The sequence below is a fragment of the Marasmius oreades genome, chromosome 8 (genome assembly GCF_018924745.1).
Source record: "Marasmius oreades isolate 03SP1 chromosome 8, whole genome shotgun sequence".
Classification (NCBI taxonomy): Eukaryota; Fungi; Basidiomycota; class Agaricomycetes; order Agaricales; family Marasmiaceae; genus Marasmius; species Marasmius oreades.
In genome coordinates this window covers 845,766-859,896 of record NC_057330.1, presented here as the reverse complement: position 1 = coordinate 859,896, position 14,131 = coordinate 845,766, and the positions used below count along the sequence as shown (strand labels likewise).

General features: G+C 47.8%; 6 protein-coding genes across 9 annotated transcripts; 4 read left to right on the top strand and 2 right to left on the bottom strand.

Annotated features, from left to right (window-relative positions):
• Positions 1-745: 745 nt before the first annotated feature.
• On the bottom strand, positions 746-3,028 carry E1B28_012192 (uncharacterized protein; the record flags this gene model as incomplete). Of its 3 annotated transcripts, none has more annotated exons than XM_043157276.1 (8): positions 746-1,186; positions 1,241-1,322; positions 1,384-1,506; positions 1,569-1,746; positions 1,809-2,105; positions 2,156-2,511; positions 2,567-2,702; positions 2,754-3,028. In XM_043157276.1, the coding sequence occupies 8 exons, from the start codon at positions 3,026-3,028 to the stop codon at positions 1,011-1,013; spliced, it is 1,623 nt and encodes a 540-aa protein (XP_043004643.1). In that variant the 3' UTR covers positions 746-1,010. The 3 variants fall into 3 exon arrangements, with proteins under 3 accessions (XP_043004643.1, XP_043004644.1, XP_043004642.1); XM_043157277.1 differs by having other exon boundaries at positions 1,241-1,318; XM_043157275.1 differs by having other exon boundaries at positions 1,006-1,186; positions 2,567-2,694; positions 2,754-2,951.
• A 3-nt stretch (positions 3,029-3,031) lies between these two features.
• On the top strand, positions 3,032-4,802 carry E1B28_012191 (uncharacterized protein). The gene is made up of 5 exons (XM_043157274.1): positions 3,032-3,230; positions 3,281-3,595; positions 3,655-3,811; positions 3,870-4,380; positions 4,432-4,802. Exons 1-5 carry the CDS (start codon positions 3,083-3,085, stop codon positions 4,597-4,599), a joined length of 1,299 nt encoding a protein of 432 aa, XP_043004641.1. The 5' UTR covers positions 3,032-3,082; the 3' UTR covers positions 4,600-4,802.
• Positions 4,803-4,887: 85 nt separating this feature from the next.
• E1B28_012190 (uncharacterized protein) lies at positions 4,888-7,374 on the bottom strand. Its single transcript, XM_043157273.1, has 8 exons — positions 6,969-7,374; positions 6,822-6,910; positions 6,522-6,764; positions 6,167-6,464; positions 5,952-6,110; positions 5,830-5,896; positions 5,706-5,772; positions 4,888-5,638 (listed from the first exon to the last, which is right to left on the bottom strand). The coding sequence occupies exons 1-8, from the start codon at positions 7,193-7,195 to the stop codon at positions 5,076-5,078; spliced, it is 1,713 nt and encodes a 570-aa protein (XP_043004640.1). The 5' UTR covers positions 7,196-7,374; the 3' UTR covers positions 4,888-5,075.
• A 731-nt stretch (positions 7,375-8,105) lies between these two features.
• Positions 8,106-10,264, top strand: E1B28_012189 (uncharacterized protein; the record flags this gene model as incomplete). The annotated part of the gene is made up of 8 exons (XM_043157272.1): positions 8,106-8,194; positions 8,259-8,353; positions 8,407-8,466; positions 8,522-8,839; positions 8,895-9,033; positions 9,094-9,307; positions 9,365-9,431; positions 9,495-10,264. 8 exons carry the CDS (start codon positions 8,106-8,108, stop codon positions 10,262-10,264), a joined length of 1,752 nt encoding a protein of 583 aa, XP_043004639.1.
• Positions 10,265-10,433: 169 nt separating this feature from the next.
• On the top strand, positions 10,434-11,563 carry E1B28_012188 (uncharacterized protein). Its single transcript, XM_043157271.1, has one exon. It carries the CDS (start codon positions 10,447-10,449, stop codon positions 11,263-11,265), a length of 819 nt encoding a protein of 272 aa, XP_043004638.1. The 5' UTR covers positions 10,434-10,446; the 3' UTR covers positions 11,266-11,563.
• A 420-nt stretch (positions 11,564-11,983) lies between these two features.
• On the top strand, positions 11,984-14,008 carry E1B28_012187 (uncharacterized protein). 2 transcript variants are annotated; one of them, XM_043157270.1, is made up of 6 exons: positions 11,984-12,263; positions 12,323-12,530; positions 12,587-12,667; positions 12,743-13,010; positions 13,057-13,693; positions 13,748-14,008. In XM_043157270.1, exons 2-6 carry the CDS (start codon positions 12,347-12,349, stop codon positions 13,934-13,936), a joined length of 1,359 nt encoding a protein of 452 aa, XP_043004637.1. In that variant the 5' UTR covers positions 11,984-12,263; positions 12,323-12,346; the 3' UTR covers positions 13,937-14,008. The 2 variants fall into 2 exon arrangements, with proteins under 2 accessions (XP_043004637.1, XP_043004636.1); XM_043157269.1 differs by having other exon boundaries at positions 12,328-12,530; positions 12,587-13,010.
• The last annotated feature ends 123 nt before the right edge of the window (positions 14,009-14,131 follow it).

Here is a 14,131-nt window from a genome sequence, read left to right as displayed (position 1 = left end):
TGTCAAAGTGTGATTCCCCGCCCTTGCGAGTCGTCGGACAGAGTTTCATGCCACGCGCACGAATGTATATCCCGAAGGACCAAACATCTGGGAACTCGAAAATCATTGGCTTAGCTGTGGCATTCGATGATGAGGTATCCAACGTGACCAGAAACAACAATAGAAGCTTGTCAACTGAAGGGGCGGCTAGGCGAGCATCCGTGGTTGTTCGCTAGATGTATCGAAGGTTTATTGTGAAATCAATATGAAATGGGGCTACTGACACACGGTGGGTACCTAGTCTTATTGTATTTTTGGCGGTGACAAGATTCGATTATTCGATTGGGGCGCGCCGGGCTTATTGTGTTTTGGTCGGTCCAAAATGGCGAAGGAGATATACGGTTTCCGATATAAACCACTTATATGATCTCAACTGACTCTGGATGTGCATGCAAATCGTCGGACTTTGATCTTTCCGAGTGGTTAACAAGGCTCCACTTGGGACGGTGAATCAAGTTATACATGAGTGAGTATGCCCAGCAAGAACCCAAGCAACTTAAAAAGCGCACCACTCCCTACGGTTCCATGCATTGTGACTGAACCTCAAGTTGTCGGTGTCTCCACAGCCAAATGTATCCGCACATCACAGTTCACAAGGCATGCCGAAGATGTGTAAGTTAGAACAGGTTGCTTGCTTTTGTTGAAGACGAAAATGGCGAATAAAACAGAAACGAGGCGTTTTAATCAGGAACAGGATACGACGGGCGGGGGCTTGTTTGTAAAATACAAACAGTCTGGACGCAGTAACAAGGGATAATGCATAATGGCTTGAAAGTCCTGCGTTTGTCCTCCAGCCTTCCACAGGCCACTAGGCTCGACAGACCTCTTCACCACACCTTCGCCAAGTGACTCGCGCGGTGAGGCCACGAGTCTAAATGTCCCGCTTGAACTCGAGAACGTTTTGTATATCCGAATTGACAATAAATCATGCCATATACTTAATACGTCCAAGATCCACCTTCGACAACTTCTCATAACCACCTCTTCCACCCACTGCCATCCCACCCCTTCTCAAACTCTCCTTCCGAAAATCTTTTCGCAGCCCAGGTTCTAGCACGTTCACGAATAGCGGAATCTTCTTCTGACGTCAGAGATAAAGCCGTATGTAACACCTCTGCAAACTCTTTGGAGGTTTTTGCGTGGTATCCTGGAAAGATGGATGACTAAATAGTGTAGAAATCGGAAGGATGAAGTACCCTACCTGTAGGCATCCCATTGAACGGTACAACAATATCATTCAGAGGTCCAGCAGAAGCGTGTACAACGGGAATGACTCCTGCTGCCTGACGAGGGCGTCATTCAGGTCAGGGACACAAGAAAATGGAAAGGGAAGGGGGAGCGGACCATATACTCCACAACATTGATCCCGAAATGTTCATCCACCATCGTATTCATCCCAATACTAGCTCTCGAAAGCTGTAACAACATATCCGCATAAGGTGCGTTGACAAGAAACTCAACACGGTCCTGTGGAAGGGGTATCAAAAAAGTCAGTGAACACCCGACTATACACACGAATAAACGCCAACCTCCAGCTCCAACTCCTTGGCAAGGCTTCGCAAGTTAGCAACCCTCGATGCATCTTCTTCATTCCTACTTCCTCCGATCATAGCGAGTTTGACCTCCTTCCCTTGAACTCTGTATACCGGATGACGGGTGACTAACTCATGCAGCGCGTACAACTGCGTAGCGTGTTCTTTCTCAGGGCTGTGGCGGAAGATGGAATCTGAATGAGAAGCCAGTGCTTGTTCTATACGATCAACACGAACCGAAATTGGGCTACGCTGACAATAACCTTTTCCCTATTCGTCAACGGAAACTTGGCCATCTCACGGGTATCACAAGGAGGGTAAACGATTCGCGAAGAGGCAACGGGACTTTTGTTCTGTGAAGTAAGGTAGCGTAAGATGAGTAAAGGCGGAACGAAGAAATGTAGAAAGTCGATGAAGGGATCGGAATGACTGAGAACGGAATCGACGTGATTCTTGGTCCATGAGGAGTTGACCATAAGGAAGACGGCGCTTCGAAGGGATGAGGAGTAGTAGTACATGAAAAAGCGGTAATACCTGGAATTGGATTAGAAGATTTTTGTTCAGACCAAAGAAAAGAAACTTGCATTAGTTTCGCTGAACTGAGAATATACGAAGACGATATTGCATTTGAGTTCGTATGTCCTCGCTGTCGAGATTGAACCCTTCTAAGCATGTCGGTGCTAATAGTGGGATAATGAACGTAGGCACCGGAGGGTATGTTGGCGACCCATGTGACAACGTGGAAGGTGAAGGCGTAACCCATGGTGTCGATGTAGAGGTCAGGGATCAGCTTATTCATGGCTTCCCAAGCAAGAAACATAGAACCTATGCTTTGACCCAGGAGAGTGAAAAAGGGCCAAGTGGAGTCTTCTACCAGCTTTCGATGACGAAGGAAGACAAGAATGATTTTCGTGGGGTCTAAAGCGATGTCGAAACGGGCCTGGTCACAGGGTTGGTTGAGAGGTTGAAGAAATTCCGTATTGACTTGAGCACACCTTTACTTTGGCAAGTATTTCCTCCTTGGTGGCATCGATATCTCCACTGTAAACGACGGGGACAACGTCGGGTTCATTCCTTTGAAATAAGGCGATTGCAGTCCATAGGACGCGCTCTCCACCACCACCTGCATTGCTTGCAAACGCATCAGTTACGAGTGAAACGACAAAATGGTGTAGCACGAACCAGTAGGGATGAAAGAATCCAACGAGCCGCAGGTTGTCTGTAATTGTAATGCCGAGTTGTTTTAGTGCATGATTCCGACGGCTAACGTTCGTTGATCGAATTCGAGTAAAATAAAGACTGAGTAGCAGCCAAGGAATAGCGAGTGATACTAGGCCAGAGACTGCAGCATAAACGAAGAGAGCAAGTATTAGCATCTGGTTGTGGTCGAGAATGGTAACCGATAAAGCTAGAGCCCGTGACACTGCGTATAACAGTGTCACGTATAACAAAATCATGGTGGGGCTCTGGGCTCTTGACTCTCACAAGCGTCAAGGAGCCCACCAACCACAATGTTTCTCTGGAGGATAGCTCTTTCGATATTCATACTTCCAGTCTATGCAAGCCAAGAGAAGGGTTGGGTGAGCTGGATATGGGGTGCAGAGAGCACTGTCTCAGTAGTCGATCGCTCTCCTGTTATATCTTTTCAGTCCAGACCAGGTATTAATTTTTCTAACTTTTTTTACAAACTTCTGAATCGGTCTTTCCAGCTGCATTTGGGGAAGAAATTGAGGCTCCGATATTGGGCTATGTTATACCATTATCCTCCTTCACCGTCCCTTGCGCCAATCAGTCTCTCCATCTTGACGCTCCTCCCAACACCGGATGCCCTAAACTCTGTATCTCTGGTCAGAACGAGCCTGAACCTTCCGAGTCGTGGATAGCCTTGGTCCAACGGGGCAAGTGTGAGTTTGTCGCCAAAGTCAGGGAAGCTCAACGCCTCGGAGCTCGAGCCGTCGTCGTCGGCGGTGACAATCCAGAAATTTCTGGCTATCCCGATACTTTGGTCAACATGTTCAGCCCAGGTCAGCCCAGTTCGATGTGAATCTAGTTTCTCTAGTTGACCTGGGCCTGCCTAACACAGAGGACTCATCGGATGTTACCATCGCTTCTACCTTCATCAAGTATTCCGACTACGTCCAACTCTCACATCTCATTGCAACCTCAAACACTTCCCATTCCGGCCTCCGCACTCTTTCATTACTAATTGTCGCTGAATATTCAGCCTGGGAGTGGTATTCGTACGTTTCAGCCGTACCATTCGTATCACCATTTATATTCACTTCATAACGGTTTTAGGCCAATAATTACATTCGTCACCATCCTGCTTCTCCCGTCCATCTTGACATTCCTCACCCTCCTCCTCCACCGTGTCCGAGCCGCAAGAGCCGCTCGACGTGAACGTGCCCCTGAAGACATTGTTCACAATTTACCGTGGAGAGTCTGGACAGGTACGGGTTGGGAGAAACACGAGGGTGGAAACCTTATCAATTCGTCCTTTGTTGATGTCGAACAAGGTTTATCCCCCAAACTCGATGCTCATTCTCCCTCATCGGTCGCAGACGACGTCGTCGAAGACCCCGCCGAACAGTCGAATCCGAATCCGAATCCGAATCCGAGTCCGAGTCCGAGTCCTCCCAGTTCGACTGCGCCGCCAGGGCCCACTGGACAACCATGGTTCGAAAGACAAATGGAATGTGCGATTTGCTTATCCGAATTTGAGAAAGGAGACAAGGTCAGGGTGTTACCATGTCATCACATCTTTCATCTCGAGGAAGTCGATGAATGGTTGATACAACAAAAGAAATTAGTAAGTTGGATTGCTCTGTATCATTGACAGTTCTCATCTTTTGTTCTTTAGTGTCCTGTTTGCAAGGCTGATGTTACACGACCCCCAAATGACTCACAGGAAGATGATGGCGATGACGATACTGCTGAACATACGCCTGCCGACCCTAATGATAGTGATACTCCTACCGAAAGGACGCCTTTATTGCGTGGCCCTGATGATTCTCTCTCTCCGACTTGATAAGTGATTAATTTGGCTGTTTTTGGAACTTAACGGTTTTCGGTCCTTTTTACGATTTTTTTTTGATGATCTTGGCACGCTGGTTCTTAAAGGAGATTTGTACTGCTACGTACCATTGTAACCTCTCTCTCTCACGTTACCTTATTCTATGTATTATTCATGAATATCCAGTAATCGCCCAGCCCAGAACGCACGTAGCGGGTATTCAGAGAACCATCATCAGGTAGGTGTTTCTGTATGCAAGTTGATATGTATGTATTCTGAATGACTTGACTGAAAAAAGTTTGGGTTTTTGAGCTGGTTATGATTTGAGTACGCACGCATTCGTGCTCGTAGCGTCCCGTGGAATAAATAGACTATAGATGTGGATATAGAATACAAATGCAGCATCGTCCTAGTAGTCCCAATGTCCGTCCATCTACCTGACGTAACTACCAAAGCAAGATCAAAGCAAAAATTTAAATACTCAACTCCACTCAACGTCTCGCATCCCAAGGATTAGGATACTGATTCGTCTGCGTAGGAGGGGTATCATACAGCTGGTGCGCATTGAAATCCCCTCCAGTGCTATACAACTGTCCCGGCTGTCCAGAATACGTAGTCGGTTGCATATCAATATGATGATCATCTTGAATCTTGCTATACGCCCCTCCTCCCCCTCCTCGGTTGAACCCAAAGCTAGTACCGGTAGAATCCAAAACTTTCCTCCTACTCAAAGTCCTCTTCCGATGAAGGACAAGAGCAACGACTGCAGCAACCAAAGCGAGCACTCCAGCTGTAATCGCTAACGCGAGGTATATCTTCGTGTTACTAGACTTGCCCTTGCTCTTGTCGTTCCCGTGGTTCCCTTTACCTGGCCCAAGCCCCTGTTGATCGGTCGTATCCACACCGTCCAGTCGTCTATCGACGAAATCCGAATGAGCACCCGCGGGGTTTGTGGTGGATAATAATTGGAGATATGGGTCTCCGCGTTTAGTTGTGTTTCCGCTGCCGGTTAGAATGAAATCGCCAAAGTTAAAGAGGACGTATGCGTTTCGGACTGGTCGGAGTTTTATCAAAGTGTGGTAAGTAACGACCGGACGAGTAAAGAAAAGTGAGGACTAAACTGAAAGACATTCCGAGGATGATATCGTAAGTGGTATCTTTTCCGACATCGAATGAGAATGGTTGGAACTGCAAGCGAATAATATCTCATTAACTGCAGTATGTATTAGGAAGGAGAAAACCTACAGTCCCGATACAGCTTTCTTCTCCTTCCGAATTCTTCAGCGCGGGAAGGTTGAGTAGCTTTGGGTTCCTGAGAAGAACGGTTTGAATAAAGCGATCACAAGATAAAGGAGAGAGTCACGAACAAAGTCGCATCCAACGGGTGAATCGGAAACTTCTTACTCCCAATACTCAGAGTGATGTTGACTTCCTCAGTGCACGGAACGATCCAAGTAGCTCCAATTCCACTAACATTAGTGAACTGTGCACCAGGGTGTCGGCCGTAAAACGCATCGGCAACGGTCCTGTTGTGGAGAGCCTCAGAGCCGAACAATCAAAACAGCCCAGAAGGACAACGTACTTCGGAACCTGCGTCAACGAAAACCCAGTATCCACAATCGCCGTGGCCTGCTTTGGATTCTTCACCCCACTCACAGTCGAAGTGAATGGGACCGGTTGGTTATCGGGCCCAATAAGCCCATTCTCATCCAACAAAAGTTGGAAATGCTGGTCTCCCTTTTTTCGTACGGGAACGATGGTAACGGGTAATTTGGGCTGGGAGGTGATATCGTCCAAGGATATAGATTGAGAGACGAAGGAAGGTGGTGTTGGGAGAAGTTCACCGATGGAAAGGTCTCCGTTGAATACATCTGATGGATCTGTGGAACGCGCATACTGTATCAGCGCTCATAAGAGGGAAGGGTTACACGGCATACCTTCAAGGCGGCCCAAATTGACCGTCAAATAATTGGGGGTCGACGTATTCTGTTTGAAGATTGTATCCAACACGGGCACACCCGCGTCGTTTTTGAGGGTGTTGTAGATATTTGAATTGTCGTGAGGTCCTAAACCGATGAGGCCAGTGCCCTGTTTGTTACTCGAATCGGGGGTTACTTCAAGGTACGCTTGGTTTGGAACTTTGAATCCCGCAAAGTCGACCTCTGCCGTTTTGATTGGGCCTACATAATAAGGTCACTAAGTAAGGATAAAGTGTGGCTAGAGTATTTGTAGCGCACCTTGCACCTTTCCCACTGCGTAACTCACTTCGGCTTTCTTTCCTGTGTCTTTACTGTTCGGGACGGTTCCCGCAACCCAAAGGTCAGCGCTGTGAGGTCGATCAAGATGTGAGTTGGTTGTGGCACGCGTTGTTGGAACGACCGCACCTCCCGGTATCAATTAAAGCTGAGAAAGGGACACCGTTGAGGGTGATATTGGCATAATAACTGATATCTGCGTTGTCGCTCAAAGGAGAACTGCCTTGTAGATTCCCCCTTCGCGATAGGAAGTTGTCTTGTAGAGTCCGATGACGACCTTGAAGTTTCAACTTGAGGCCATTGGAAGAGGTAGTGTGGAGAAGAAAAGAGGATAGAAATGGAAAAAGTAAATGCATAGAAAGGAAAGGAGCGACCGTGCTCTCGGAAGTAAGCTGGTGAAGAAAGAAGAAGAGAGAGAAAGCGAGAAAGCGAGAAAGGAGGAATTAGCGCGTACCGCCCATGATGCGTGTGGCATGTCAAGCCGTCCCACCCGATTCTGAAGTAACTGAATGGCTTCCAATCAGTTGGGGTCGAAACCCGGTTTTGTCGCATTCTGGAGGGCAGCGCAGCGCCGTTCAAACACTTAGGAAGGAGCTCGACCCCCGAAACAGTGCCATATTGGTTGGACAGCCTCGAATCGAAGGTCATAGCCCGTTGCAGTTGAGAACACTGGCACTGATTCCAGCTAGCGGACTCCGAAAAATGGCCGACATCTTGCCGAGGAACTTCGGCAGCGTTCAGAGTCCTCATCGACATCTCAGCAGTTACAGTACTGTACAGTAAGTACTACCACGAAGTTTGCGTTGTAGCTAAAGCTTTTTCAGACTCCGCCGTCAAGGGATTCAAACCGACATTGTAAATCAAGGTGTGGCCCACTAGATATGGCCTCATGCAGTGGTACTGCCTATCCCGCCGATTTGATTCAGTCTCCCTGCCAAGTCCGTCCTGTGGTCTGGTCTCAGAAACCAGAGCAGGACAAGTGGACTGCGGCGTTTCTGACGGACCTGCCGCGTTAGTGCCGCGTCGTGGTTGCAACAAGCTGCACAGCATTTCCCCCATTCTAACTTCACCTCAAACATTTTGGTCGCAAGACACTACTCCTGGCTTCAGGCCTTTCTCTATTCCACAATGCATTCTTTTATTCCACTCTCCTTATTTTTGACTCTTTTCGATCTTTCTCTTGCGTTCAGAATCCCTTTTGAAGTCGTGCTACCTACGCACCACACTGCCAGGAATTCGAGGATCATGCGACGTGGCCCAGGAACAATGGCCTTGAATAACCTAGGAAATGCACAATATGTTACCAATATCACCCTCGGAGGGGTGCCTATGTCTGTCTTATTAGACACGGGGAGGTGAGTGACAATTAGCTGTTGCACGATACAGGCCGTCCTGACGCTCCTTTTTTGACAACCTAAGCTCCGATTTATGGGTCAACTTTCCCGGCTCACCGCCTCAAACGACTGACCTGGGCAAAAGTTTGTCGTTATCATACGCTATCGGCTCGGCTAGTGGTAAGTAGTCCCCGTTTGGGACACGTTCTACTGCGCCTCACTCTGCCTCTTAGGTCGCATAAGCTCAACCCAACTGAAATTTAACCAATTTACTATCGACAATCAAGCATTTTGTGCGTTACATGTTACTTCGGATGAGGAGATTACTAAGAATTTCTCACCCAATAGTGCAGGTCAACGATGCATCTACCTTTTCCACTGATATCCAAGCCCAAGGTTACTCAGGTCTCATGGGCCTTGGTCCAAATTCTGGAAGCCAAGTTCTCGATAAGATTGGGAAGAACCACAACGCCGACTCTGTCTTGAGTCGGGTGTTCCAGCAAAGCAAGGCTTCATCCAACTACGTCACATTTCTGCTCGATCGGAAGGGCTCCAACCAAGGATATACTGGCCAATTTACTATCAGCGAAACACTACCACAGTTCAGCAATATCACGTCGATGCCCAAATTGAATGTGGAGGAAGTTCTCAAACTGTTGGATTCGGGTACGTTCAACCTCTCACGTTCTTCGTACCTCTTTTTTTTTCAAGCTTCGTTTAGATCAACACTGGCAAGCACTAACGGATAAAGACAACGGTATCATTGGCCCAGATGGCCAGGTCATCAAGATCAAATCTATTGTTCCTAGGGCCCCTTCTGGTCAACTTGTCGCAGTCATCGACTCCGGTTTCACATTCAGGTTCGCCAGATTTCTTTCGACTCTTTAACGTATACTGAGACAACGTCCCACAAAAACTAGCCAGGTTCCCAGAGACGTAGCCGATGCTATTTATGGTCGTGTTCAAGGCGCCGTATACGATTCCCAAAAAGAGTGGTGGACCGTTCCATGCGGTCAGATGTTGCAAATTTCATTCAACTTTGGCGGTGTGAATTACCCGATCGATCCCTTGGATGCCGTGGATGACAATTTTAATTACCGAGATGCGAAAGGGAATAGGATGTGTATCGGGGCCGTGAGTTAACCCCCCATCGTCGCCGAAATTTCTTTTTAATTTATCGCTGTTTTGCAGTTCCAACCTATCACTACAGCGTTTAGTTTGTTGGGACACTATGACATGATCATGGGGATGAACTTCTGTGAGAGAATGCACCTTCCTTTACTTTGCTTACACCTCAACTGACAATACACTTCACCTGTAGTGCGGAATGTCTATACCCTCATGGAATTCGGTAACTGGGTTGATGGTGTCTCTGACCAAATGGAGCCGTATATGCAATTTCTTTCTTTGACCACACCCGACCAAGGACGCCGTGACTTCATTCAGACCCGTTTAGGCGGAACGGACACTACAGGGGATGCGCAGTACCAGTTACTCCCTCAAAATCAAATGCAGAAGTCCCCAGTTTCGGAGGAAGAGAAGAAGAAGAAGTATCAGGAGATGGTCCTGAGTCGTTGGCCATACATACTGGTTGGGTGTCTGGTCGGAGTTCTGCTCATTATTGGACTTGTCGTTTGGAAGTGCTGCTGTCGTCGCAAGCTTCAGAAAAAGAGAAAGGGCAAGGGGGAAAGTGCCTTTTTTGGGGGTAGTGCACCAGGATCCCGTGGACGACCCGAATCCTATTCACAGCTCCAGGATTCGTCTATGATGCATCTTCCGCTGAAGGAACCGCTCCCTGCTCATCGATCTAGTTCTCCGCACCAAGACCCTCATTCACCATACCAGAACCATCATAATAACGGAAGCTTTGTCGGTAATCCTTCGAACAGTAGTGTCTTCCTCGGACAAGAGCCTCTTCAAAACCAGCAGCACCTGTCTGCGGGTGGTTACCCTCCGAGTCCGATGAAGAGTAGCTCACCGCACTTGCCTCAAAGTACCGGGTATGGGTATGGGAAGGGCCTGGCTGCAGCTGATAGCCCAGCCAGATATGGAAGCCCTGGTCCTCCACCGTACTCCCCTCATTCACAGTAGATCCTCTGGTTGGTATGTTTGATGGACCGTAGCCATTCTTTTTACTTAGCTCTGATTGTTCTCTCGATTACTTTTTACCGACCAATTACATTATTGTAACACTCATACTTGGAAAAAAAATTAGTACCATTCATGTTTTTTCTGTAACGGCGGACAATAAAACTCTTTGAGTAAAAACTATCATGACTACACGCGCCGGCGGTCGCTCGAGCACTTCACTTCGCGAGGTTTTTCTCTCCTTCGATACTCTATCTAGAGTCGATGGCTCAGCTAGATTTGGATTTGGTTCTGTCCCCCAAGCTCTCGTCTCCTTATCTGGCCCAATCGAGGTTCGATTAGCGGCAGAACACCCTTCTCAAGCGACCCTCGAAGTTCATCTTCGACCGATATCCAACGTTCCTTCCACAGAATCCAAATTCCTATCGTCCTCCATCTCTTCCGCTCTAACACCTTCGCTTATTCTCACACAAAATCCTCGAACGTTGATTCAGATAGTTATACAAACGCTTGTCTCGAGTCCTGGTTCGAAATGGAAGGACGGATTGGTAGCGTCGATGATAAACGCTTGTACGCTGGCTTTGATAAATGCAGGATCGATACCTATGAGAGGTGTCGTTTGTGCGGTTTCTTTGGGTTGCATTCGGGTGGACTCGACGTACGTGTACGTTGTTGATCCTACGGAAGACGAAGCTCGAGATCTTGTTGGGGGAGGATGTTTCGCGTTTTTGTTCTCTGATTTTGAACCTCTGTCTGAATCTGGTGCTACTTGTGTTTGGTCGAGTTGGAGGAGATGGGATGGGTTTGGGTTTGATGAGGAAGAGATTTTGAAGGCGAGGGGGATGGCTAAGGAAGCGGCGAGGGAGGTTTGGAGGAGGGTGAAGAGGCTAGTTGAGGAGACTGAGGATACGAGAATGACGAGCGCGATTCCGATTCCGAAGAACAAAGCGGCGAAGATGAAGATGAATGAGGGGGAGGTCGAGGATGCGAAGATGGAGATTTGATTCCCTTTGTCTGGGGTATATCCAGCGTTCTTAAGTTTGCGCCTGAATGCTGAAGCTGCAACTAGTATTCTTGAGAACTTGGACCTCCGAACGACGATGACAAGGATACTCTTCACACGTCCTGCCCGGTGAGAGACTGCACCATAATAAAAATTACTATGGTGTTTCTTGAGGGAAAGATGCATGTATCGATTGTGGTACTACATACAGTCATCGGGTAAAGACTACGCCAACTTTTCCTGCCTCGAAATTCCCATTCGTAATAACCCATGTTTCCACCGCAATCTTGTTAGTCTCCTCGTTTTGGCTGAATCTAAGCTTGCAATTCTGAACAGCAGCTTGCTAGGTGCCAGCTCATAATATTTACGGCGGTCATCATGAATGATGAAAACGCAAGGCTCATCGAAATAGATATACAATGTTGTCCAAAGCCGCCCCTCCCACCGTTCCTCAAGAGAGTGGTTCATTAATGTTGAGATTTTGGATCTGCAGACTGAGGACAAAAGGTCAAGTTTTAAAGAGCGTCCCAGCTTCTGATACCTGAGTGGGCCCGTTTATAGAGGTGGTTCTTAAGCTTTATTCGAAAGACGGGGTCGGCGCGTATTCTCAATCCAGTATACATGGAGAGGAGAAGGAGACCAACGTTGGTGACACGCGAAAACACCGACGCGTCAAATACCAGGGCGCGCGTGCTACGAATCGTCACACCGTTCATGTGATGTGACAAAGAAACCTGAATCACTCTCATCATCAGCTAGCTATATGCCAGCTCCCAGCATCCTATACCATTGTCCATGCCTTTCAACATCACCAGTGCCTCCCCCTCCTCATCTTCCTTCCTCATCTTATAGTTTCCACCCTCTACATACCCTCTTCTTTTGTGAAGAGTGTGATGCGGTCCGCTGTAATCGTTGTGTTTCAGTGGAAGTCAGTGGTTATTATTGCCCAAACTGCTTATTCGAAGTGCCCAGTGCGAGCGTCAGAGCGGAGAAGAATAGGTAAGTAGTCAATCCTTCGTTTTCGGAAAAAACGTGGTCTATAACTGATCCAACGTAAGCTTAGATGTGCTCGGAATTGCTTCATGTGCCCGAATTGCAGAAACACATTATCCGTCGTTCCTTCTGACCCGCCGGATCCCGGAGATGGCAGGCTGATGGTTCCAATAAGTGCAGTTGGAGAGCCGCCTTTCTTACTCTATTGTAACTATTGTCGATGGGATTCTTCTGAAGTAGGCATGACTTTCGAGAAACCCACTGGTCTGGCTGGTGTGTACACATTTGTCTATAATCTACATGTCCTACTCACCTGCTTCTGACTGCAGCTCAGCTCCAGAAGTTTGAAGACTCTGCCCTAGATTCTTTGGAATTTGACCGTTTGAAGGAACATTTTGAACCCATCATACGTGCATCATCACTTTCTTCTTCTACCCTTCCGACTCAAGCAGCTCACTCACCGCACACGAATCCTATCACAGCAGCTGCGACCGCCGCTCTTGCGCGAGATATACCTGGCGTTGCGAAATATACTCCTCTAACACGAAGTCAACGAGGTCATAAAGACAAATCAGCCAACAAGGACGAGATGCCGCAGTACAAGAGCAGAGTGGATATCACTACGGCTAGTAAACATGGCACCGGTGGTGGGGAGTTGGATGTAGAGATGATGAAACGATTGGAAGATGTGTCTGAGATAGCGCGTCTGGAGCAGAGATGGAGTTTGAGCTGGACAACGTCAATCGAAACTAGGTTCGTCTTCCCTCTTTGACTGACAGCCACTCACTCGTCCCTACAGAGATCTGAAGCCCCTTCGAATACCCTTACATTCCAAGCGATCCAAACGGTGTCCAGCTTGCACACACATCTTGATCAAACCAGAACAAAAAGCTCAATCTGTTCGATTCAAGATCAAACTCGCCGCTGCCAGCTATCTTCCTGCGATCGTGGTGGCTCTCCCTCATAGACAACAGGCATTGGCGGTAGAGTCTGCGAAGCGTTCCATGGTAAAGTCTACAACGGCACCACCGGACGAGGATCGTGAAGGAAAATGCGAGTTGCAAGCTGGAAAAACTTATCCGTTCAATCTTGCCTTGTCAAATCCTCTATACGACCCAATACAAGTCAGATTATCGGTACAGAGAATGCACGTATCTCATTCTGAGGGTGCTCCAGATAAAGCGCGTCGACCACCCTTTGCCATTTCCCTTCCCACGTCACCTTTTACTATCTCCGCTTTTGCCGAAGCTTGGGAGTATGAAGAGGACGACGAAATGTTTGGGCTTGATGACGACGAGGTGTTGGAGGCTCGACTGAGGGGTGAGAAGGAAATCAAAACCAAACCAAAATCTGTTGGGGTCCTGGAAAAGAAAGGCAACACGACGGTGATTGGTGGAGAGGTTGTGATTGGTAAGGAGGCTAGGGGAAATGTCAAGGCGAGTCGAGTCATTTCGAGCGTTTATGTTGCGAAGCTGACCGGTGTTTTTAAGTTCAATATGTTAGTCTCGTTTACCTACCGTTCAGACGATCCTAGTCCGTCGGAGAGTAACGACATGGGAAGTCCGTCGAAAGCGGGGTCTAAGGTTACGGAGACCAAGACTTTCGCATTCTATACGGTGGTGGATTTGGGCGCTATTATTCCAAAGGAAGAAGCGAAGTATATTGATGACATATTATGAGCTTTATCGCCTTGTTTCTTAGCCTACCCTTCACCTACAGTGATATACCCGTTTTATGTCGCCAGCCTCTGAAGATAAGAGAATGAAAATGTGGATAGTTTACTTGAAATGGTTTAGATTGCGACGATGTTCCCACGTTGCTATGACCGTTGGCGGTTGCGCTGGCAGTGCCAGTGGCAATTCAACACCTTGGCT